This window comes from Trichechus manatus, unplaced genomic scaffold (assembly GCF_000243295.1).
Source record: "Trichechus manatus latirostris isolate Lorelei unplaced genomic scaffold, TriManLat1.0 scaffold00179, whole genome shotgun sequence".
Classification (NCBI taxonomy): domain Eukaryota; kingdom Metazoa; phylum Chordata; class Mammalia; order Sirenia; family Trichechidae; genus Trichechus; species Trichechus manatus.
The window spans coordinates 4,467,187-4,490,801 of NW_004444115.1; the positions used below are offsets into that span (position 1 = coordinate 4,467,187).

Sequence of the window (23,615 nt, forward strand, 5' to 3'; positions counted from 1 at the left end):
AAAAATTAAAAAAATAAAAATTAAAGAAAAATTTAAAAAAAAAAAGTAGTTGTACCAGTTTACATTCCCACAAGTATATTTTAGGCATTCTAATAGTGTCCAGGAGTTTTAATTTGCAAATATCTAATGATGTTGAGTATGTTTCCATGGTTTATTTACATTCTTATGGCATAGTGCTTAAGAGCTACAGCTGCTAACCAAAAGGTCGGCAGTTCAAATCCATCAGGCGCTCCTTGGAAGCTCTATGGGGCAGTTCTAATCTGTCCTATAGGGTCACTATGAGTTGGAATCAACTCAACGGCAATGGGTTGTGGTTTTTTTTTTTTTTTGGTATATCCTCTTTGGTGAAGTATTTGTTATAATCTTTTTGCCCATTGTTCAATGGTTAGTTTTCTCATTATTGAAGTACAGTACTTTATCAGAGAAATACTTTGCAAATATTTTCTCCCAGTTTGTGGCTTGTCTTTTCATTTAACAGGTTTTTTGAAGAACAGATCTGTGGGGGAAGGGAGGTATATTAGGTTGTTTTTTTTTTTTAACTTTTTATTTTGAAACAATTACAGATTTACAGAACATTTCAAAGCTAGTACAGAGAGGTCCATGTATTTTTCACCGTTTCCCCACTGGTTACATCTTACATAACTACTCTACAATATCAAAACCAGGAAACTGACATTGATGTAAAGTGTATTATTCTTGGCATTTTATTATATGTGTAGATTCATGCAACCACAATCATAGTCAGGATACAGAACTATTCCATCACTACAAAGATTTCCCATGAGGAGACTATGAACCCTATCCTTCTTCACCCCACCGTTTCTAACCCTTGGTAACTGCTAATCCCTATAATTTTTGCAAAAGTGTTTCAATTTTTATGAAGTCCAATTTATAAATGTTTTTCTTTTATGGATGGTCCTTTTGATATCACATGCAATAAAACTTTGCCATAATCTAAGGTCACAGTGATTTTCTATGTTTTGTTCTGAAAGTTCTATAACTTTGGCATTTGGATCTAAGAATCATTTTTATTTAATTTTTATATTTGGTGCCTGGTTTGGATCAGAGTTCTTTTTTCTTTTTTTGCACGTGGGCATCCAATCGTTCAGCACCATTTGTTGAAAAGACTTCCTTTCTACACTGAATTATCTTTGCATCTTTGTCAAATATCTATTGTTCATAAATGTAGGGGGTCTACATCTGGACTCTTTATCCTGTTCCACTGATGTTCTTACCTATCTTGATCCAAAAGAACATACATTGATTGCTGTAGCTTTATAATAAGTCTTGAAGCTAGGTAGTGTTAGCTCTCCAATTCTCTTCTTATTCAAAGTTGTTTAGGCTGTTGCAGGTCCTTTTCACTTCCAATTAAATTCATGGAAATTAATAAACCGATTTATCAAATTCTTAAAAAAAAAAAAAAAAACCCGGGATTTTGATGGGAGAACTACCATCTTAATATTGTGTTTTACAATCCATGATCAAGGAATTTATTTAGGCCTTCTTTATTATCTCTCAGTAATGTCTTATAGGTTTAGTTTACAGGTCTTGCAGGTTTTTCCTCTGATTTATCCTTAAGTATTTCGTATTTTCTGATGTTGTTGTAAATGTTTTTCAAAAAAAATCAATTTCCAAATGTTATTAGTATATACAAATACTTCATTTTTATATACTGAGCTTGGACCTTGAAACTTTGCAAAACTCACTTAAAATTTCTAGTAGCTTTTTGTAGATTTTATGGATTTTATACATAGACTATCACGTCATCCGTGAACAAAACCAGTCTACTTCTTTCTTTGCAGTCTGGTTCCTTTTATTTCTTTTTCTTGCTTTATTGTGTATCAATCTGGCTAGGCCATGATTCCCAGTACTGTGTGATTGTCCAGCATTGTGTCATCAGATGTGATTTTCCTATGTGTTGTAAATCCTATCACTATGATGTTAATGACATTAGCAGCAGTTGTACTGATGAGATCTGAAAGATTAGACAGTGTCTTAAGTCAATCCCTTTTGACATATAAAAGAGAGAAGCGAGCAGAGAGACATGGGGACCTCATACTACCAGGAAACAAGACCCAGAAGAATAGCGCATCCTTTGGACCTGGGGTCCCTGCACTGAGAAGCTCCTTGACCAGAGGAAGACTAATGACAAGGACCTTCCATGATAAGGACCTTCCTCCAGAGTCAACAGAGCTGGTGCCCTGAATTTGGACTTGTAGCCCACTAGACTGTGAGAGAATAAACTTCTCTTTGTTAAAGCCATCCACGTGTGGTATTTCTGTTATAGGAGCACTAGATAACTAAGACATACATATATATATGTATACATATATATATATATTTTGTTGTTATTTGCCATCAAGTTGGTTCTGACCCATGGCAACCCAATGTATAACAAAATAAAATGCTACCAGGTCCTGTGTCATCTTCACAATCCTTGATGCTCTGGTTCATTGTTGTGGTCACTGTGCATTTTGAGTGGCTTCCAACCTAGGGGGTTCAGGGCTTATCTTCAGCACTATATTAGACAATATTCTATTGTGATCCATAGGGCTTTCATTGGCTAACTTTCCAAAGTAGATCATCAGGCCTTTCTTCCTAGTCTTATTCTGGAAGCTCTGCTAAGTTTGTCCACTGTGGGTAACCCTGATGGTATTTGAAATACCAGTGGCATAGCTTTCAACATCATAGCAACACACAAGCCATCATAGTACGACAAACTGACAGACAAGTGGTAGTATATATAAATATACATACTATATATATATTTATATATATATATACACCAATGGGTCTATACTTAGGAGCCCTAGTGGTACAGTGGTTAAAATGCTCAGCTGCTAACTGAAAGGTTGGTGGTTTGAACCCAACAGTCACTTTGCAGGAGAAAGATGTGGCAGTCTGCTTCCATAAAGATTTACAGCCTTGGAAACCCTACAAGGCAGTTCTACTCTGTCCTATAGGGTCTGAAAGGCTTCCTTTAACATTTTGTGTACTGCAGGTCTGCTACTGATAAATTCTTTCAGCTTTTGGATGTCAGAAAGTCTGTAATTTGCCTTCGTTTTCAAAAGACATTTTTGCTGATCGTAGAATTCTAGGTCGACAGTTTTTTTCCTACTGCACTTTAAAGATGTTGTTCCACTGTCTTCTTCCTTGCACTGTTTACAGTGAAAAGTCTATTTTCTTTAATTTTGTTCCTCTGTACATAATGTGCTGTTTTTTTCTGGCTGCTTTAAGGATTTTTTTTTAATCACTAGTTTGAGCAATTTTATTAGATCTACCTTGATATGGTTTCCTTCGTGCTTCTCGTGCTTAGGATAAGTTGAACTTCTTGGTTTTGTAGGTTTATAATTTAACAAATTTGGGATATTTTTAGCAATTATTTCTTCAAATATGTTTTCTGTTATTCCTTTTTCCTCCTTCAGGGACTCCAATTACATATATATCAGGCTGCTTTAAGGTGTCCCACTGTTCACTGACACTTTTTTTTTTAAATCTTTCTTTCTCTGTTTTAATTCAAATAGTTGCTATTGCTATGTCTTCAAGTTCACTAATCTCTTCTTCTTCAATGTCTGATCTGTCTTTAACATCATCCACAGGGTTTTTTTTTTTTTAATCTCACACATTTTGTAGTTTGTATCTGTCACAGTTCTATTTGAGTTTTTATACCTTCAATGTCTCTACCTTACTGAACATCTGGAATAGTTAAAACCACTTTAAATGACCTTCTCTGCAAATTCTAACATCTGTGTCACAATGAGTTGTGTCTTAGTTTCCTAATGCTGCTGTAACAGAAATACCACAAATGGGTGGCTTTAAAGGGCAGAAATTTATTTTCTCACCTTTTTGGAGGCTACAAGTTCAAATCAGGGTCTCAGCCATGTAGATTCCTTCCTTATAGGTAGTCCTGGGGGTTACTTGGTTCCCTGGCTTACAGACAATACTCACATGGGTCTGTCTTTCCCCCATTTTTGCATGTCTATCTAATCTATTCTTTTTATAATCCATAGGTGATTAAGTTTAGGACACACCCTACACTGGTATGGCCTCATTAACATTACAAAAACCCTATTTCCGACGGGATTATATCCACAGGTATAGGGGTTAGGATTCCAACACATATTTTGGAGGGAACACAATTCAGTTTACAACAGGTGGGTTTCAAATGGTTGATTTTTCTCATTACTTTCATATTTCCCTGCCTTTTGCATGCCTGCTAATCTTTGATTAGATGACCAACATTGTCAATTTTAACTTGTTGGGTGCTAGATATTTTTGTATTCCTATAAATATTCTTCATCTTTGTCCTGAAGTGCAGTTAAATTATTTGGAACAGTTTGATACTTTTGGGTCTTGCTTTTAAGATTTGTTTAGCAAGCCCAAAGTGTTTAGTCAGGGGCTAAGTATTCCCCACTATTGAGAAGAGAGAAAAGTACTCCACCCAATGCCATGGGAATTCTGAGGTTTTTCAGTCTAGCTGGTGAGAACAGTCATATTCGCAGTCCCATGTGAGCTACAGGCACTATTTCTTCTAAATCTTCCATATGGCTCTTTCCCCAGCGTCAGGCAGTTTGTCTGTGAGTGCACAGGCCACTAAAAACTCAAGACAAGCCCTCTATAGATCTTCAGAAGCCTTCTATAGGTCTTTCTCTGTGCAGTTCTTTCCTCTCCAATACTCTGTACTGCAAATTCTAGTCATCTTAGGCTCCCTGGATTTTGAGGCCCATTACATCAACCCAGGAGAATGTCATGCTCTGTGTGAGCTCCCCAACCCTGCACCACAGCCTGTAAACTCTCTCAAAACAGTAAGTTGGGGCAATCACAGGGCAAACTTCCTTTGTTTCCTGTCTCTTAGGGATCATTATCCTTCACTGCCTTATGTCCACTGTCTTGAAAACTATTTGCACATACAGGTGGTCCCTGATTTATGATGCACTCAAGTTATGATGAACCACACATACGACCGTCTTTTTTTGTTTGTTTGTTTGTGTATCTTATTGTTAGTAATATGTACTATACATGTATTAAAAAAAACCCATTGCCGTCGAGTCAATTCTGACTCATAGCTACCCTACAGGATGGAGCAGAACTGTCCCATAGGGTTTCCAAGGAGTGGTTGCTGGATTTGAACTGCAAACCTTTTAGTTAGCAGCTGAGTTCTTAACCATTACACCACCAGGGCTCCTACAATGTTAAAATATATCTGTAAGCTTATACATAATGTTTGCCACCCCCAAAGACAAATAAAGATTAGATTTATAAAGATACTGATGATAAAAGCCAATAAAGAAAACCAAAAAAAAAAAAAAATGAGGTATTAGACTTACATCAGAACCGACTTACGATGGAGTCGTTGGAACAGAATGCTGACTAACTATATCTTGTCTGGGTTTTTCATTGTTGTTGCTTCAGGTGGGAGACTATAGTATGGTCTTCGGTCTACAAATTCAGTTCTATTATGTCATAAAACTTTCTGTCATTGAATCTCTAAATACCTCTTTTTGGATCCTCTAGGGACATCAATAATCTTTCTGATGGACTCTTTTAGTCTTTCTAACATAGCTCTGATCTTTTTTCAAAATCCTTTAATCTTTTTCCTCTCCTTTCACTGAGAGCATCTTAACTTCATGTCAATAATTTGCTTTTTAGTTGAGGTTATATCCCAGGGAAAGCCATTTCCTTTAGACTATAATATGAATGGTGGCTCCTGTGACAAGCTTCTAAGCTATAGAAATACAAAAGCACACAAAAGAAAAACAAATGCCTGATATCACAAACCTTATATTCTAATAAAAGGAAATGACAAACAAGATAAATAGTTGGTTACACAGTATGTATGTGTGTGTATGTTGGGAGGGAGGGTAGTTACAGTTTTAATTATGGTAACCAGGAAAGTATTCTTCGAAAATTTGCTTCAGTTCCTTGCCTTTTATTTCCTCCAGACTATCCTAAGGCTTGTGTTTTCCTTTCTTTTTCCTCTATGATATAGTCGCATAGTTTCTTTGAATCCTGCTCATGCTTAACATAAGAAGCGAAGTCATAAACTTCTATTTACTCTAATAATGGTATGAATTATTTCTCCTTGGCAGCCTTCCTGTCTAACCTGGCATCAATGGTCTCCCCTCCCCACTCCACCCCCAACAATTTGAAGACGAGGTGTTGCCCTCAATCACTTTTCTATAATCTGAAGGCAAAGGGGTAGGAAAAGAAGAAATTTCTTCCAGGAAATCTGGGTTCTACACTCACTTCTGAACATAGCCCTTTGAATGTCTTGTTCTAGAGCTCATTTCACTAGCCAGAGAATTATTTTACTCCTGTGAACTTCAATGCCTTCCAGTGCCCTGGAATGACAATCCCTGGAGGATCCTTCCAGCCTCTGCTAAGGTCCCAAGGAAATCATATTAAGGGATTTTCCTTAACTTTTCCAAAAATTATCTTACTCACTTAATCTGCATGTCTCTAGACTGCAAGGTATTTCCAAATATTTGCAAAATTTAACTCATCTTGTAGCTCCTTGTGAGAGGTGAGGTAGGGTTAAGAACAGTGACATACTTTAGCAGATTCTTCTGTTTTTTTCTTTGAATGTCACTTTCTTATAGTTGTGCCTGAGGTAGAGTCTCTTTATTTAGCGTTGCTATTGAAATGTTTTCCCTTTCATTTCTATAGGTAGTTAGAGAAGATTATCCTAATTCACTTCACCATCTTTACTGAGATCTCCTACTCTTTACTTTTTTTAACATTTCTATGTCATTTTATTTCAAGTGTGTTTCTTGCTTTTTGTTTGTTTGTTTGCCCAATCTCAGATATTACTCTTCTCAAGGGGAAATTACTCAACTTGCATTAACTGAGATCATAGATATGGTTGGTCTAATTGCTGTCAATTCATTTCGTGTCACAGTTTTATCATGTTTTCCTTTTCATGCCTTTCTTGAGAAATGTTTTCTGTTTTTATTTTTCTAGTTTATAAAGTATTCCATTTTTGTCTTCTCTAATTTATGCCCTTAAAATTAGAAACATATATAAACTTCTATTTTCCCATCTAGATTTAAAAAAAAAAAAAAAATCAGCCTTCCTCCAACACGCTAGCCCTTCCAAGTCAAACAAGGCAATTCCTCGAGTATACTTTTACTTCTCCCCCATTCTACAACAAAATCTCCCATGTTTTGTTAAAATATTTTAAATTTTAGTTCCAGATTTTTTCCACTATTACTAAAGGAATTCTTTGTGCACATGACAATCTCGGCACAGTAGAGCGGAGTAGTTAAGAACAAAAGGCTCTGGAGACACAGGTTCAAATCCTACGTCTACTTACTAGCTTCAAAAGCTTAGGAAGTGTGGTAGACAGAGTAACGGTCCTTCCAAAGATGTCCACCCCTAATTCCCAGAACCTGTGAATATGTAACTTAACATGGCAAAATGGACTCTTTAAGAGTAATTAAAGTGAAGGACCTTGACATGGTAAAATTATCCTTAATTATCCCAATTTAAAGAGCCCTGGCAGTACAGTGGTTAAAGCAATTGACTGCTAAATGAAAGGTCAGCTACCTGGCCAACCAACTGGAAGAGATCCATATTTGTGCCCCTTCCAAAGAAAGGTGATTCAACAGAATGCAGAAATTATCAAACAATATCATTAATATCACAGACAAGTAAAATTTTGCTGACGATCATTCAAAAGTTGTTGCAGCAATACATCGACAGGGAACTGCCAGAAATTAAAGCTGGATTCAGAAGAGGATGTGGAACAAGGAATATCATTACTGATGTCAGATGGCTCTTGGCTGAAAGCAGAGAATATCAGAAAGATGTTTACCTGTATTTTATTGACTATGCAAAGGCATTTGACTGTGTGGATCATAACAAATTATGGAAAACATTTCAAAGAATGAGCATTACAGAACACTTAATTGTGCTTATGTGGAAACTGTACATAGACCAAAAAGGAGTTGTTGAAACAGAGCAAGGGGATACTGTATGGTGTAAAATCAAGAAAGGTATGTGTCAAGGCTGCGTCCTTTCACCATACTTATTCAGTATGTATGCTGAGCAAATAATCCGAGAAGCTGGACTATATGAAGAAGAACGAGTCATTAGGATTGGTAGAAGACGCATAAGAAAGCTGGACAATGAATAAGGAAGACCAAAGAAGAATTAATGCCATTGAATTATGCTGTTGGCAAAGAATACTGAATATACCATGGACTGCCAGAAGAATGAACAAGTCTGTCTTGAAAGAAATATAGCCAGAGTACTCCTTGGAAGGGAGAATGGCAAGACTTTGTCTCACATACTTTGGACACGTTATCAGAAGGCACCAGTCCCTAGAGGAGGTTATCATGCTTGGTAAAGTAGAAGGACAGTGAAAAAGAGGAAGATTCACACAGTGGCTGCAACAATGGGCTCAAATATAACAACAATTGTGAGGATGGCACAGGACAGCACCCAACAACAACAACAACAACAATAGCATCTAAGAGAATAAAATATCTAGGAATAAATTTAACCAAGAACATGAAGGACTTACACAATGAAAATTTTAAAACACTGCTGAAAGAGGTTTAAGAAGACCAAAATAAATAGAAAGATGTTCCAAATTCATGGATTAGAAGACTTAATATCGTTAAAATGTTGTCTTAGTTATCTGGTGGTGCTGTAATAGAAATACAAGTTGATGGCTTTAACAAAGACAAATTTATTCTTTCACAGTCTAGTAAGCTAGAAGTCCAAATTCAGGGTGCCAGTTCCAGGGAAGGATGTATCACAAAAGAGACTGGCTTAAAACAAAACCTAATATTGTAGATTGATTGCTGCCTCATTAGCATAACTGCTGCTAATCCCACCTCATTAATATCACAGAGGTAGGATCCACAACACACAGGAAAATCACATCAGATGACAAAATGGTGGACAATCACACAATACTGGGAATCATGGTCTAGCCAAGTTGACACATATTTTGGGGGGACACAATTCAATCCATGACAGATGTAAATACTACCCAAAGTGATGTGTAGATTTTATACTATCCCAATCTAATTTCCAACAGCCTTGTTTACAGAAATGGAAAAATCAATGTTCTTTATGTGAAATGGCAAGAGGCCCCAAACAGCTAAAGCAATATTGAAATAAAAGAACAAAGCAAAAGGATTCACACTTCCTGATTTTAAAACATATTATACAGCTACTGTAATCAAAACAGCCTGGTACTGGTATAACAACAGAAACACAGACCAATGGAATAGAACTGAGAGCCCAGAAATAAACCCACACATCTATGGTCAACTGATTTTTGACAAGCGTGCTAAGTTCATTCAATGGGGAAAGAAGAGTCTCTTCAATAAATCGTGTTGGGAAAATTGGATTTCCACATGCAGAAAAATGACACAGAATATATGCATCACAATATACACAAAAACAAATTCAAAATGGATTAAGGGCCTAAATGTGAAACCTAAAACCATAAAATTCTTAGAAGAAAATGCAGAGGCAACACTGTCAGGCCTAGTTTTTAGCAATGGAATATCTAAATATAATAAGAAAAGCACTAACAGCAAAATACAAAATGAATAAATAGGACCACATTAAAGTTAAAAACTTGTTTATCAAAAAGGCTTCACCAAAAAAGTGAAAAGACAAGCTACTGACTGAAAGAATATTTTCAAAAACCATGTATCCAATAAGAATCTAATAACCAAAATACATGTAAACCTTCAACAACTTAAAAATAAAAAGACAAATAACCCAATCGTAAAATGGGCAAAGGAACTGAATAGATATTTCACCAAAGAGGACATTCAAATTGCCTCCAAACACATGAAAAGGAGCTCAGTGTCATTAGCAATCAGAGAGATGCAAATCAAAATCATAATGACATACCATTTCACTCACACTAGGATGTCTAAGATTAAAAAAACAGAAAATAACACATGTTGGCGAGGATGTTAGAATCCTTATTCATTGCTGATGGGAATGCAAAACGTACAGCTGCTGTGGAAAACAGTGTGGCGGTTCCTCAAAAAGCTGAAAATAGAACTACCATATGATCCAGCAATTGCACTCCCAGCTATACATCCAAAAAACTTTAAAGCAGAGACCCAAAGACTTGTACACCAACGTTCATGGCGGCACATTTCACAATAGCCAAAAGGTGGAAACAACCTAAATGCCCATCAACAGATGAATGGATAAACAAAATGTGGTACGTACATAAAATGGAATACTACTCAAGCAGTAAGAGAAATGAAGTCTTGATACATGCTACAATATGGATGGATTCTATGGAGAAATCCTGATCAAAAGGAGGAAAATGAAGGACATCTTCACAGTCTCATGGAATACCGACTTTCTGGAGCTATGCAGGCTGGATGAACCTCTGAAATATCACCCTGAAATAATCTTTAAAACTAAAACCTTAAACCAAAAATATTGTCTGAAGTCTTCTCTAAACCAAACAATAGTTTAGCTTAACTAGTAGAGAATGTCTGCCTTGAGCACTGGATTCTTTTAACATCTATCTATATGGGATCAAACCGACAACAGCAACTTAAAAGATTATATACAAAACTTAGAGGGCAGTGAGTTTAAGTTAATGGCAGAGGAGCAAATTGGAAATGGAAGGTAAGACTGGTTGCATTAAAAAAAAAAAAAATGAAACAGGACCCATACCTCACACCATACACAAAAACTAATTCAAAATGGATCAAAGACCTAAATATAAAACCAAAAACTATAAAGATCATAGAAGAAAAATAGGATCAACACTAGAGGCATTAACACGATACAAAACATAACCATCAACACACAAACTCCAGAAGATAAGCTAGATAACTGGGATCTTCTAAAAATTAAACACTTACGTTTATCAAAAGACTTCACCAAAAGAGTAAAAAGAGAACCTACAGACTGGGAAAAAATTCTTGGCTATGACAAATCCGACAAAGGTCTAATCTCTAAAATCTACAGGAAAATCCAACACCTCTACAACAAAAGGACAAATAATCCAGTTAAAAAATGGGCAAAGGAAATGAACAGACACTTCACCAAAGAAGACATTCAAACAGTTAACTGACACAAGAGGAAATGCTTGAGATCACTAGCCATTACATAAATGCAAATCAAAACCACAATAAGATACCCTCTCATCTCAGCATTATTGGCACAAATCAAAAAAACAGAAAATAACAAATGTTGGAGAGGCTGCGGGGAGACTGGAACTCTTATGCACTGCTGATGGGAATGCAAAATAGTACGACCATTTTGGAAAACATATGCTGCTTCCTTAAAAAGCTAGAAATAGAAATATCATATGATCCATCAATTCCACTCCTAGGAATATATCCTAGAGAAATAAGAGCTGTCACACAAATAGACATATGCACACCCATGTTCACTGCAGCATTATTCACAATAGCAAAAAGATGGAAACAACCTAGATGCCCATCAACAGATGAATAAGTAAACAAACTACAGTACATACACACAATGGAATACTACTCAACGATAAAGAACAACGATGAATCTTCGAAGCATCTCACAACATGGATGAATCTGAAGGGCATTATGCTGAGTGAAATAAGTCAATCACAAAAGGACAAATATTGTATGAGACCACTACTATAAAAACTCATGAAAATATTTACACACAAAAAGAAACAATCTTTGATGGTTACCAGGGATGGGAGGGGTGGAGAGGGAAAAATACTAAATAGACAATAGATAAGTGGTAACTTTGGTGAAGGGTAAGACAGTACACAATACTCAGGAAGCCAGCACAACCTGATGAAGGCAAAGTCATGGAAGCTCCATAGACATGTCTAAACTCCCTGAGGGACCGAATTATTGGGCTGAGAGCTGTGGGGACCATGGTCTCAGGCAACATCTAGCTTAATTGGCATAACATATTTTATAAAGAAAATGTTCTACATTCTACACTGGTGAGTAGCATCTGGGGTCTTAAACGCTTGTAGGCGGGCATCCACTGGTGTCACCTCATCTGGAGCAAGGGAGAATGAAGAAAACCAAAGACAAAAGGGAAAGATTAGTCCAAAGAACTAATGGACCTCAACTACCACAGCCTCCACCAGACTGAGTCCAGCACAACTAGTGGGTGCCTGGCTACCACCACCAAATGCCTTGATAGGGATCACAATAGGGGATTCCAGACAGAGCTGGAGAAAAATGTAGAACAAAATTCTAACTAAAAAAAAAAAAAAGACCAGACTTACTGATCTGACAGAGACTGGAGAAACCCCAAGAGTATGGCCCCCAGATACCCTTATAGCTTAGTAATGAAGTCACTCCTGAGGTTCACCCTTCAGCCAAAGATTAGACAAGCCCATGAAACAAAACAAGACTAAATGGGCACACCAGCCCAGGGGCAAGGATGAGAAGGCAGGAGGGCACAGGAAAGCTGGTAATGGGGAACCTAAGGTCAAGAAGGGGAGAGTGTTGACAAGTCATGGGGTTGGTAATCAATGTCACAAAACAGTATGTGTATTAATTGTTTAATGAGAAGCTAGTTTGCTCTATAAACCTTCATCTAAAGTACAATAAGATAAAGGAGTATCGCCATGGGAAAAAAAAAAGAATAGTTGCACAACTCAAAGAATGTAACCAATGTCACTGCACTGTACATGTAGAAATTGCTGAATTGGTGTATGTTCTGTGTATATTCTCAACAACATCAATAAAATAAATTATGAAAAAAAAGAATAACAACAGTACCTATCTCATAAGATATGGTAAGGAAGCAATAGCCTATGTAAAGTAGTTAACTCAGTGCCTAGTGTAAAGTAAGTGCTCAGTATATGTTAGCTACTAGTAAATAGTTAATAATATAATAATAAAGTAGTAATAAAATTGCTACTTTACAAAAGTAGCAAACTGTCTTGACAAATGGTCATTTCTCTGTCAGTCTTTAGAAATGCCACATCTCTTCTAGAATCCAGCATTTTAAAGTTGTTGATATAAATTAGAATAATGCACAAAAGCAGCTATATCTGGAATTTAAAATAAACTCTAGAGTTTAATAAGGAATAAATGTTTCTATTGAAGATAAGAAAATATTTGAAATGCTGGGGTAGGTCTGCAGCATTTTGTGAAAATGTCACATAAATATGAATATGTTAGTAATCTCTGCTATTTAATTCTCATGATGTCCAGAGTTAACTCATAGCTAGTAATACACACTGGACAGAAAAAAATCCATCCTTCTCCCCAAATTTCATTTCAATCAGTGGTTTCAAGGTTCTGCTCCAACACCAGTGTCAATCTTAACAAACTAAGAACAGTCAGATTTTCCTTCCTGCATTTCTCCTCCTCTTCTTTAGAGATGGCAGAAAAGAGTTAGAACCATAAAAGGAAGGAAAAGGTTGCACAAAACATATGTCAGTACACTTTAATAAAATATTATTGGTGAGGCAGAAGGGCCTTTTAGAAAGACATTTACGTTTAAAAAAAGAAGATATAAGAAAATGCTCACTGTGCCCATTATCCAATCTCTATCTAGTAAAATGAAAAAGAGAGTACAAAATGACCGTATACTACCGCCTTCTGCTACTATAAGTATAATGGAATTCTGCCCAGGGAAGTCCTGGAAAGGCAGAAACTAGAATCAGGGTTACTGGAGATAGAAAAGACCCTCTTATAATTTCCTCCATCCATTCATTGTCTTTGAGTCCCTTAATCTGCTGCCTGAAGGAAAACTCTACTCCCATTCTTTCCTTTCTTTGAAAAAGAAAATATAATTGGAAATTAAAACAGAAAAAAAAAATTAAATTAAACACATAAGAAACCAGAACTTACAAACAATCATCTGTGCTTTCTGCACAAAGATTTGACAGTTTTCCCATCTCGGCAAACAATCTGTAGCATACAGTCTTTTGAATTCCCATCTGGAGGCTGAATATCTATGAAAAATAAACAGAGTAAAGGAATATTTATATACTTTTTCCTAAGGATGTTGTGATAGTTAAGAATGTGTGTCAACTTGGCTGGGCCATGATTCTCAGTGGTTTGGCAGCTACAATGTAGTTTGGCAGTCATATGATGATGTGATCACTTCCATGATGATTTTGATATAATGCTATCACCTCCATGATGGGATCTGCTGTGAGTAGCCAATCATTTGAAAGGGAGTTTCCTTGTGCATGTGGCCTGCTTCAAATATAACTGGACATTCTGGCAAGGCTTGTGGGCTTTTCTTCGCTCTGGATCCTGCAGCTGGCTCCTGTTAGTCTGACCTCCATTTCTTGTGACTTGATCTAGAAACTTACCTGTGGTCTTGCCTGCCAATCTTGGGATTCATCAGTCTTCACAGCCTGTGAGCAAGAGACCTGCTGTCTGACCTGCCAATCTTGGGTTCACCAGCCCCTGCCGCTACATGAATCAGGAGAGGCCTGTGTCCTGACCCATGGACTTGGGACGTTCCAGTCTCTACAATCACATGAGCCATCTCCTTGATATAAATCTCTCTATATACATATTTATATGCTTTACCGGTTTTGCTTCTCTAGGTAACCCAGCCTAAGACAGATGTCTTTCACAAATTCTAACATCTAACATCACTGACAAGCAAAGGACTAGGCTGAATAAATCAAGCACTACATCTGAGAAAGAACTCTTGGCCTGAGCCGAAAAGGTAGAAAGGAAAGGAAACAAGTATGCACATTAACAACACCTACAGCCAAGAAAACGTCCAAACTGAGAGCTACCAAAATTGGATGCAAGGTGGTGGCTCCCAGGGACTTGCCCAACACATAAATTAACAGTCTTTGTTTTTGCGACTAAAAGTCCACAGGTGCCACCAACTCTAATTCAAATGCAGGCTGAGTATACAGAAGAGAATACAAAGGAAAGTTGACTAAACTACAGACAAGTACTTCTGAACATTATAATTACAGTAAGTCCCCGGGTTAGGAAAGTAGAATTTAGGGACAACTGGTACTTGTCCTTTAATCTTATGTAAATTTGCCCTCAACTTTGAAATGATTGAACTTGCAACAAATTCTTCAACACAATTACCTTCACTTGTTGCACATACAGCTTTTAAATCATTGAAAAGGCTTTGCGCCTTTTCTTGCACAAAAGTGAGGCTAAATAAGAACTGTATGCACCTGTTCTGACTTACCTACAAATTCAACTTAAAGACTTAGGAACAGATCTCATTCGTAACCTGAGGACTGCCTATACATAAACATCTTTGTTCTGCTCTACAGAATTAAACACATGAATCACAACTGTTCTAATTAAACTTCCTGCAGGAAGAACAAGTTTATTTCAGCACGTCTTCTAGAGGCAATCCACACATCAAGATATACAGAACAGCCCAGACATTAGAAGAATATGCCTCCTCACAACAAAAAGTATTACAAAGCATCAAGTGACAAAAGAGTTACTGCTTTCATTCATAGGAAGCACCAAACCAATTTACGGCTTTAACAAAAGTAAAAAGCAGATTTTTAAAATATCTCTATGTACTAAGAGATAAGTGAAATATTTGAGGTCAGGTTAGATAGACATTTCAAAAACTGGTCCATGGAGACTTGTGTTTCAAAACTATTATGTAGGGGCAGGATGTTACAAACACCAATGGCTACTTCAAGCAGATACCTCACTTGTGACTCCCAAGTCCAATTAGCAGCAGAGCTAGTAAAACATCAGGTAATCTACATACACCATTTATTAGAAACAGAAATATCTTATGTTTGTTTGTTAAAATCTATTCCTTTAAAATCACTCTAAGGAATATCTCCAACAAACCAAGACATCACAGATTTTAAGAAACTGACAAGGGCCATCATAAAACAGATGCTAGTTACTAAGTCACAAAATCAACACTTTCTAGGATGGCCCCTTCTTTCTTAGGGTTTCCAACACTCTGATTCTTTAATCCTCTACCACCTTCTCCATGAGAAGGGAATGGACATGGACTGGTGGGTCTAACTCACATAAGAAAATTAATTTTCCCCAAACCATATAGTTCCTGATCTAAATGCCTGGGTTCCCACTGTGGTAAGCCCTTCCCAGATAGAACCTTTCTTTGGAATGTTAAAAGCAGAACATGTACAGAAGAGGATCCAGCTCCCATCAAGCGTAAGGAAGGGTAGATGACAGAAGTTGGCACAAGACAGACTTCCTTACCCCAACACTCATGCCCCATTCGGATGTTGGTGCAGTCCACTGGCATGTGGATTTCATCCACGACAGTCTGTCAAGTCTGGTCATCATAATAGATCAGATGGCCATCTGACCACAGGTCAAACTAGTTCTTTTCCCAGCGCTTCAAAATAGTACCTGAAAAAAAATGAGAAAGGTTGGCTTTGGACCAAAAGAACAAGGACTCTGTCCTCTAACACAAGGTAACAGAAACAAAGGAAACTTTCCTCTGGCCCCTTAAGTACACCTGCATAGGATCCATGCCCAGAATCCAATGCCCAGAGCAGTCAATCAGAATGGAAGTGTAAGCAAACTACAAGACATGTCAACCCATGCTGTGACAGGGCTGCATAAGGCACACATCAAAGACACTGATGACACAGTCAACCAGCTTAATTAAGAATTTAGGCTGAGGAGAAAATCCCAAAACATTGTTTAAGAAAGAGAAACATTAAATTCAACACAACCTTGATTTTGAGCTAGTAAAACATGTCTAACATTTAATTATCCATGTGGAGTATCTAAATTTTCCCAGTAGTACGTAAATTTGCTAGATTGGCCAGAAAATGTTGGACTATATGCAAATACCTACCAATAACACTTTCCTCTTTTAGAAAAATATCTTTTTTCCCTTTTCTTTAAGGGCTTTCACATATACTCTTTCTCAACAGTCCTTCCTCACAGCAAGCCCACAGCATGGGAGGTGTCTCCCTTCCTAAAGCAGATACAGAGAGTCAGACACTGAATAAATTAACAGAGCAGGACACCGGACCTCAGGGCACCTGAATCCTGTCTAGTGTGCATGCCACTACCTCACAATCTTCTGCAAATTTGAGAGAATTCATCCTTTTGTTTGTAATCTTGGGCCAGGCCTTTAGCTTTATTAAGGTGTAAATTCTTGGCCAGCCAGAAAGTAAAACCACTGCAGTGGACTAGGAGAACAGTTTTAGCCCAGTCATCACAGCACCTCTATTACATATAAACACTACCCAATGATTTACAAACCAGACTGCAGCTTTTGTTCCTATAGATCCCACTCTGCTTCTTGACAAATGTGCACAAATTCCATTATGCTCACTAGTGTTGTCAAGCAAATAGGCAACATCGGCCTCCTTAATTTCTTTTACGATTATCAGGTACTCTCCTCACAGGAGAGGCACCCATAGCATTTACCCAAACTGACCAGCATCCATTTGATTGGCAGTGCCGAATCTGGGCAGAAAATACCAAATAGTACCACCCACCCTAATAGACAGGTGGAATCACTGGGTTAGAACATTCTACCTAGGTATCTGTCACCTGTCATTGAAGCCCTGACTGCAGATTCCCAACCAGGATGCCTTCCAGAGATCAAATACTGGATCCTAGACATCTATGTGGCAAAGGCAGGAAAAAGTGTGCTGGGGGACCACTCTGCTCACATGTAACCCCATATATATCTCTGCTGCTCTGCATCTCAGTGTATGTAACACACTACACCTTATTTTATTTTATTGTGATATTTCTGATTTCATCAAAGAGGGAAAATTAACCCACATATCTGGGGATAAAATATGGAATAAGTCTTCTGAACATTTCAAAGAGCCATGAACCCAGACACTGGAAAGTATGTACAGTTTATTTAAAGGATGCCTATTTTATGTACATCACTGTGCTAGGCACTGATGGAGAAAACAAAATTATCAAAATGGTCATTGTTCACTTACGTCAACAGAGCATTCACATCTAGCTGTACTGGAAAAAGAAAATCTTGACCCCCAAACAAGGGTACAGTAGGCCCTAAGGAGAAAAACCAAAGGACATCTGAAAGGCCGGCAAAGGAGGGCACACACTCAAGGCCTGAGCAAGGCTCCCCACGCACTGTAACCATTTTGAAGAGACGGGGACCACAAACCCAAAGCAAGGAAACTTACACAAAGATTGGCGCTGGACTCCGATATGCCAGGGCTTTCTTTTTAAACTCCACATTACAATGGCTATATGTATTCAAAGAATAGTAGGACTGACAAAGACCTTGAGTATTCACCCAAGTCTAGGGATATAGTTATGGGAGAGACAGGCCTGAATTTAAATGTGGATGGTTTATCACTCACTGTTTATACTTAGACAAATTACCTAATATCATTAAACCTCAATTTCTTTAACTGGAAAACTGGGGTAATGCCATCTACCAAACAGAGCTACTGTGAGAATTAACTAAAGAAAATATATTTAAAACACAAACACGCTCCACAAACAATAGTTCTTACAAACCATCTAAGGCAGGCAGTCCATTTTTCATTGCTAGTCTCAACTACAGCTAAGTTCTGAAGTTATCCCTCAAATATAAATTCATGTCTCTGGACAGAGTAGCAGGGGCGGGGGTCTGGGGGCCATGGTTTTAGGGGACATCTAGGTCAATTGGTATAACAAAGTTTATTAAGAAAGTGTTCCGCATCCCATTTTAGTGAGTGGCATCTGGGGTCTTAAAAGCTAGCGAACAGCTATCTAAAATACATCAATTGGTCCCAACCCACCTGGAGCAAAGGAGAATGAAGAACACCAAAGACACAAGGAGAATATTAGCCCAAGAGACAGAAAGGGCCACGTAAACTGGAGACTCTATCAGACTGAGACCAGAAGAACTAGATGGTGCCCAGCTACCAACAATGACCGCCCTGACAGGGAACACAACAGAGTCCCTGATGGAACAGGAGAAAAGTGGGGTGTAGAACTCAAATTCTAGTCAAAAGACCAGACTTAATGGTCTGACTGAAACCGGAGGGACCCTGGAAGACATGGCCTCCAGACTCTGTTAGCCCAGAACTGAGACCATTCCCAAAGCCAACTCTTCAGACAAAGATTAGACTGGACTATGGGACATAAAATGATACTCAGGAAGAGAGTGCTTCTTAGCTCAAGTAGATACATGAGACTAAATGGGCAGCTTCTGTCCAGAGGCGAGATGAGAAGGCAAAAAGGGACAGGAGCTGGTTAAACGGACACGGGGTATCTGGGTTGGAAAGGAGGAATGCGCTGTCACATGATAGGGAGAGCAACTAGGATCACATAGCAATGTGTGCATAAATTTTTGTATGAGAAACTGACTTGAACTGTAAACTTTCACTTAAAGCACAACTAAAAAAAATTCATGTCTCTGAACAATAAACAGTATGTACTACAGCTCAGTTTTCTGCTAGAGTAATAGATGTAGTAATCATTTTTCCCTTAATTCTGCTCTTTCTAGAAGGACATCAGACCAATCTGCTTACTCTTCCCTTAATAAAAAAGCTAGTTATTCCTGCTTTAAAACAGACCATTTAGAAGGGCAGCCTCAGAGATAAACAGACAGTATATGAAAGATAGGCCCACAGAACTATATCTAAGAAAGTGGATCTCAATCCCACAAATAAAGCATCTAGTCTCTTCTCTAGAGTGATTTTGGAGATGCAAAACAGAAAACAGGCTTGGTTTTAGATAAACTCATTCCCTCAAGTCAAGTCTTCATCCCTATAATTACAGACTCTAGTATTTCAGACTGAGTCACTGCTCAATCCTCAGATAAGACAGGCATTTCCCACACCCAAAGAGACCAATACCTCCATGCCAATATGTCAACTAGGCATGGTTAGAGTCAAGGAGAGCCTCTGGTCAGCCATTAATAATAAAGTTAGTGAGGAAAAAGAAGCGCACCCAGGAGTTGTTCCCTGGGTGGGTGGAGAAAGGCAGTTTATAGAGCTCTAAAAATTTCCAGGAGGAAATTCAGGGCACCAGCGTTAATAATACTTTACTTCAGGTAGGCACTGCAGAATGTATCATGGACATGAAGCAATGCATACCTGTATTTGCTTTTAAATGTGGTTTGTTTCAGCAAAAGGAAGTGAAGATGTGTCCTAAGGCAATACTAAAAAACCAAAGCAAGGTGCTCAAGTCCTGTACTCACTCTGCCGTAGCAACCATCCACTCTTCACAAACGCCATCTCTTGACCTACAGGAGGAGAAACAGCCAGTTTCAAAATTAAACCCAGAAAATAATGACCCATCTGGTCCATGTCCCAATCCTCATCCCTTCCAGTGCAGCTGAGGGAGGGCCCAAAGTCATTTTACCTCATTGGCCACCTGGCATTTACAGAATACCTCCTTAGTGAGGCCCAAACAAATACCCCTGGCCCTGCCTCCAGTCCTAGGCTTTAACCTAAGCACCCTGCCCACATTAGGAGTCTAACTCCATTCAGGAGACTTAAAGCAGCCCTAGGAACACTAAGATTTAGCTCTGTCAAGGACTTAACGCTTCTCATGATATGCCTGCGTCTTGGGATTCTGGGTCCAACTGCCTCTCAACTTTATCCCTGAAGTGCCCAGTTTGTTTATATGGCCCAGTCGGATGTGCACTAGTTCAGTAGGTTGAGTGGCCAGGTCATGATGGAAAACCAGAAGTCATGACAAAAAAAGTTTGATAAATTTAACTTCATACAACTACAAATCTTTTGTAAAGCAAACAAATAAACAAGCAAACAAAGGGTCAAAGAGACCAGTAACAAACTAAGAAAAAAATATTTACAGCTATTTGGCAGAAAACGAGCTAATTTCCTTCACTTATGAAGCTCACATATATCATAAAGAAAAGACAAAGGAAATAATTGAGCAATTTACAGGAAAGCAACACAAATGGTCAATAAACTCATAAAAAGTCCTCAAGTTCTCTCTCAATTCAAACAGACAAAAATCAAAACAAGGAGCTAACAATTTTACCTATCAGATGGACACATTACCAGCATTCCTGTCCCCTCCTGCCTTCTCATCCTTGCTCCTGGGCTGAAGGACGAACTTCAGGAGTGACTCCAGTACTGAGTTAAAAGGATGTCCAGGGGCCATACTCTCAGGGTTTCTCCAGTCTCTGTCAGACCATTAAGTCTGGTCTTTTTTTGTGGGTTAGGATTTTGTTCTACATTTTTCTCCAGCTCTGTTCGGGACCTTCTATTATGATCCTTGTCAGAGCAGTCAGTGGTGGTAGCTAGACACCATCTAGTTATGCTGGACTCAATCTGGTGGAGGCTTGGTAGTTGTGGTCCATTAGTCCTTTGGACTAATCTTTCCCTTGTATCTTTGGTTTTCTTCATTCTCCCTTGCTCAGATGGGGTGAGACTACTGGAGTATCTTAGATGGCTGCTCACAAGATTTTAACATCCCAGACACTACTTACCAAAGTAGGATGTAGAACACTTTCTTTAAAAACTATGTTATACCAATTGAGCTAGATGTTTCCTATTGAATGTTATTGAAGTTAGGTTGTTATCAATTTAAACTAAGTTGTTATACATTTAGGATATTAAATACAACCCCCACAGTAACCACGAAGAAAATATCTAAAAAAATATACACAAAAGGAAAGGAGAAGCGAATAAAAGTGGTTCACTACAAAACAGGGCTTCCAACCAGTTCAGCCATGGCCAACAAAGTAAAACAGGAACAGACCCGAAGTTTTACAATCTGGCAGATTCGGCATGGTACCCAGAATGCGAAAAATTACAGGTTGGAGCCCTGGAATGGAAGACTCAGAAGAGATGTAGTGAGTTCTTTCAGGAGCCTGATGCGTTAGACTGGATTACTGGCAGGACTGTAGAAGAGTGGCACACATTTCAAAGCAGTGCGGTCAGCCGCCATCTTTGAGCAGGGCAGCACTGCTTCCAGCTATGCTCAAAATCTGAGGGCAGAAGATTTGGTTCTTATGCAATGTGTATGATGCTCTTGTTCTCTAAGAGGCAGGTTAAGTTTCTAGCAGGGCTTCAACCTCTAATTTTTCCCAATCCAGCTATCTTTCTGGCTCACCGTAACTATAAAAATTTAGGTCTGTTCTGGTGATGCTTCCTCAGCCATAATTGAACCAGCAGAACTGGTTCAAAGCCCTGCTACAAAAACTCAACTAAACACAAATGATGGCAATATTGGAGAAAATGAGAGACAAAGAAGGTATAAGACACACAAAAACAAATAGCAAAATGGTGGAAGTAAGTCCTTCCTTATCAATAATTACCTTAAATGCAAATGGTTTAAAGTCTCCAATCAAAAGGCAGAGTAGTAGAATAGATTTAAAAAACATGATTCATCTATATGCTATCTACAAGAGACACATTTTAGGCCTAAATAGGTTGAAAGTGAAAGGTCGGAAAAAAATATTCCATACAAATAATAACCAAAAGAGAGCTGGGGTGGCTGTATTGATATCAGACAAAACAGACTTTCAGTCAAAATCTGTTATAAGAGACAAGGACATTTTATAATGATTAAAAGGTCAATTCACCAAGATATAACAATTATAAATACATATGTGCTTAACATCAGAGCCTCAAAACATGCATAGCAAACACTGACAGAATTAAAAAATTAAACAGTTCTACAATAGTTGGAGATGACAATACACAGATTTCAATAATAAACAGCACATATAGAAAGAAGATCAACGAGAAGAGATTAAAAATGGTTCACTACAAAAAATTCAGTTAAACACAAAAGGAGGCATTATTGGGGAGAGTTCTGGCAAAATGGCACTCTAGGCAGAAGCACCACGCCATCCCTCCATAGCAAAGATCCGAAAAACTAAGCCAAACAGAGAATACAACAATCCAGAAACCCTAAAACATCAAATGAAGAGATAAAGAACTCAGCCAAGCACCAAATGGAGTGAGAAAACTGACAGAGAACAGAGAGTGAGGAGAGATTCAAGCAGAGGTCCCCTACCAGCTAACATAGCACGGATCCACCATCTTGGACTCCTATCGGAGACCAGCAAAAGGGGGTACGAGAAAGCACCCTCACGGAGCAACCAACGGGAGACAAAACAACCATCTCTCATCTATCCATTCCAACACCAAGCTCCCCTAGCATTCTTTTTTGTATGTTTGTATGTTTTTGTCTCCTGTTCCTCTCTCCCATATCCATCTTAGCTCCACACATAACAATCTCCTTGCTGCATCCTGCCTACCTGCACCGTGCACTTGACATCACACCACCAAGCAGTACAGGCACAGCCTACTGGAACCTGCCCAGCACTGATTACCGACCCGCCCTGGTGGCTATAGTAAGTGCCACAAACAACCCATCCCAGTAACTCCTCTTCAGCTAGACCTTCCCTGTTGTACCATATCTGAGTGACTGAACCTGCCAGGTGGAGAAGGAGGTGAAAAGTATTGAGCGCACAGACGAGCACACAACAAAGAACACACAGTCCGCCTGCTCAGACATAGTCAAATCTTTTTTTAAAAAAAGGGAAGAAACAAAAAAATCTACAATCAATAAATGAGAAAAATAACTACTGAATGCCCTGAAAACAGCAGACAATATCAAAACATTTACAAAAACAGGACAGGATGGCTCCAGTAGGCGTCCAAAATAAAACACCAGATAACTCTCCTGTGGAAGAAAATGCACTAGAAGTACCTGAAAGAGAATTCAAATCTCTAATACTCGGAATTCTCCAAGAA

At 38.3% G+C, this 23,615-nt stretch overlaps 1 protein-coding gene across 1 annotated transcript in view; it reads right to left on the reverse strand.

The window, feature by feature from the left end:
* Positions 1–23,615, reverse strand: part of PLEKHB2 (pleckstrin homology domain containing B2) — a 65,277-nt gene that overhangs the window by 39,920 nt on the left and 1,742 nt on the right. The window contains 4 exon segments of the mRNA XM_004387048.2: positions 13,804–13,835; positions 13,837–13,907; positions 16,141–16,293; positions 20,078–20,122. Of these exon segments, the coding sequence (XP_004387105.1) occupies positions 13,804–13,835; positions 13,837–13,907; positions 16,141–16,293; positions 20,078–20,114 (293 nt within the window). The 5' untranslated portion in view covers positions 20,115–20,122.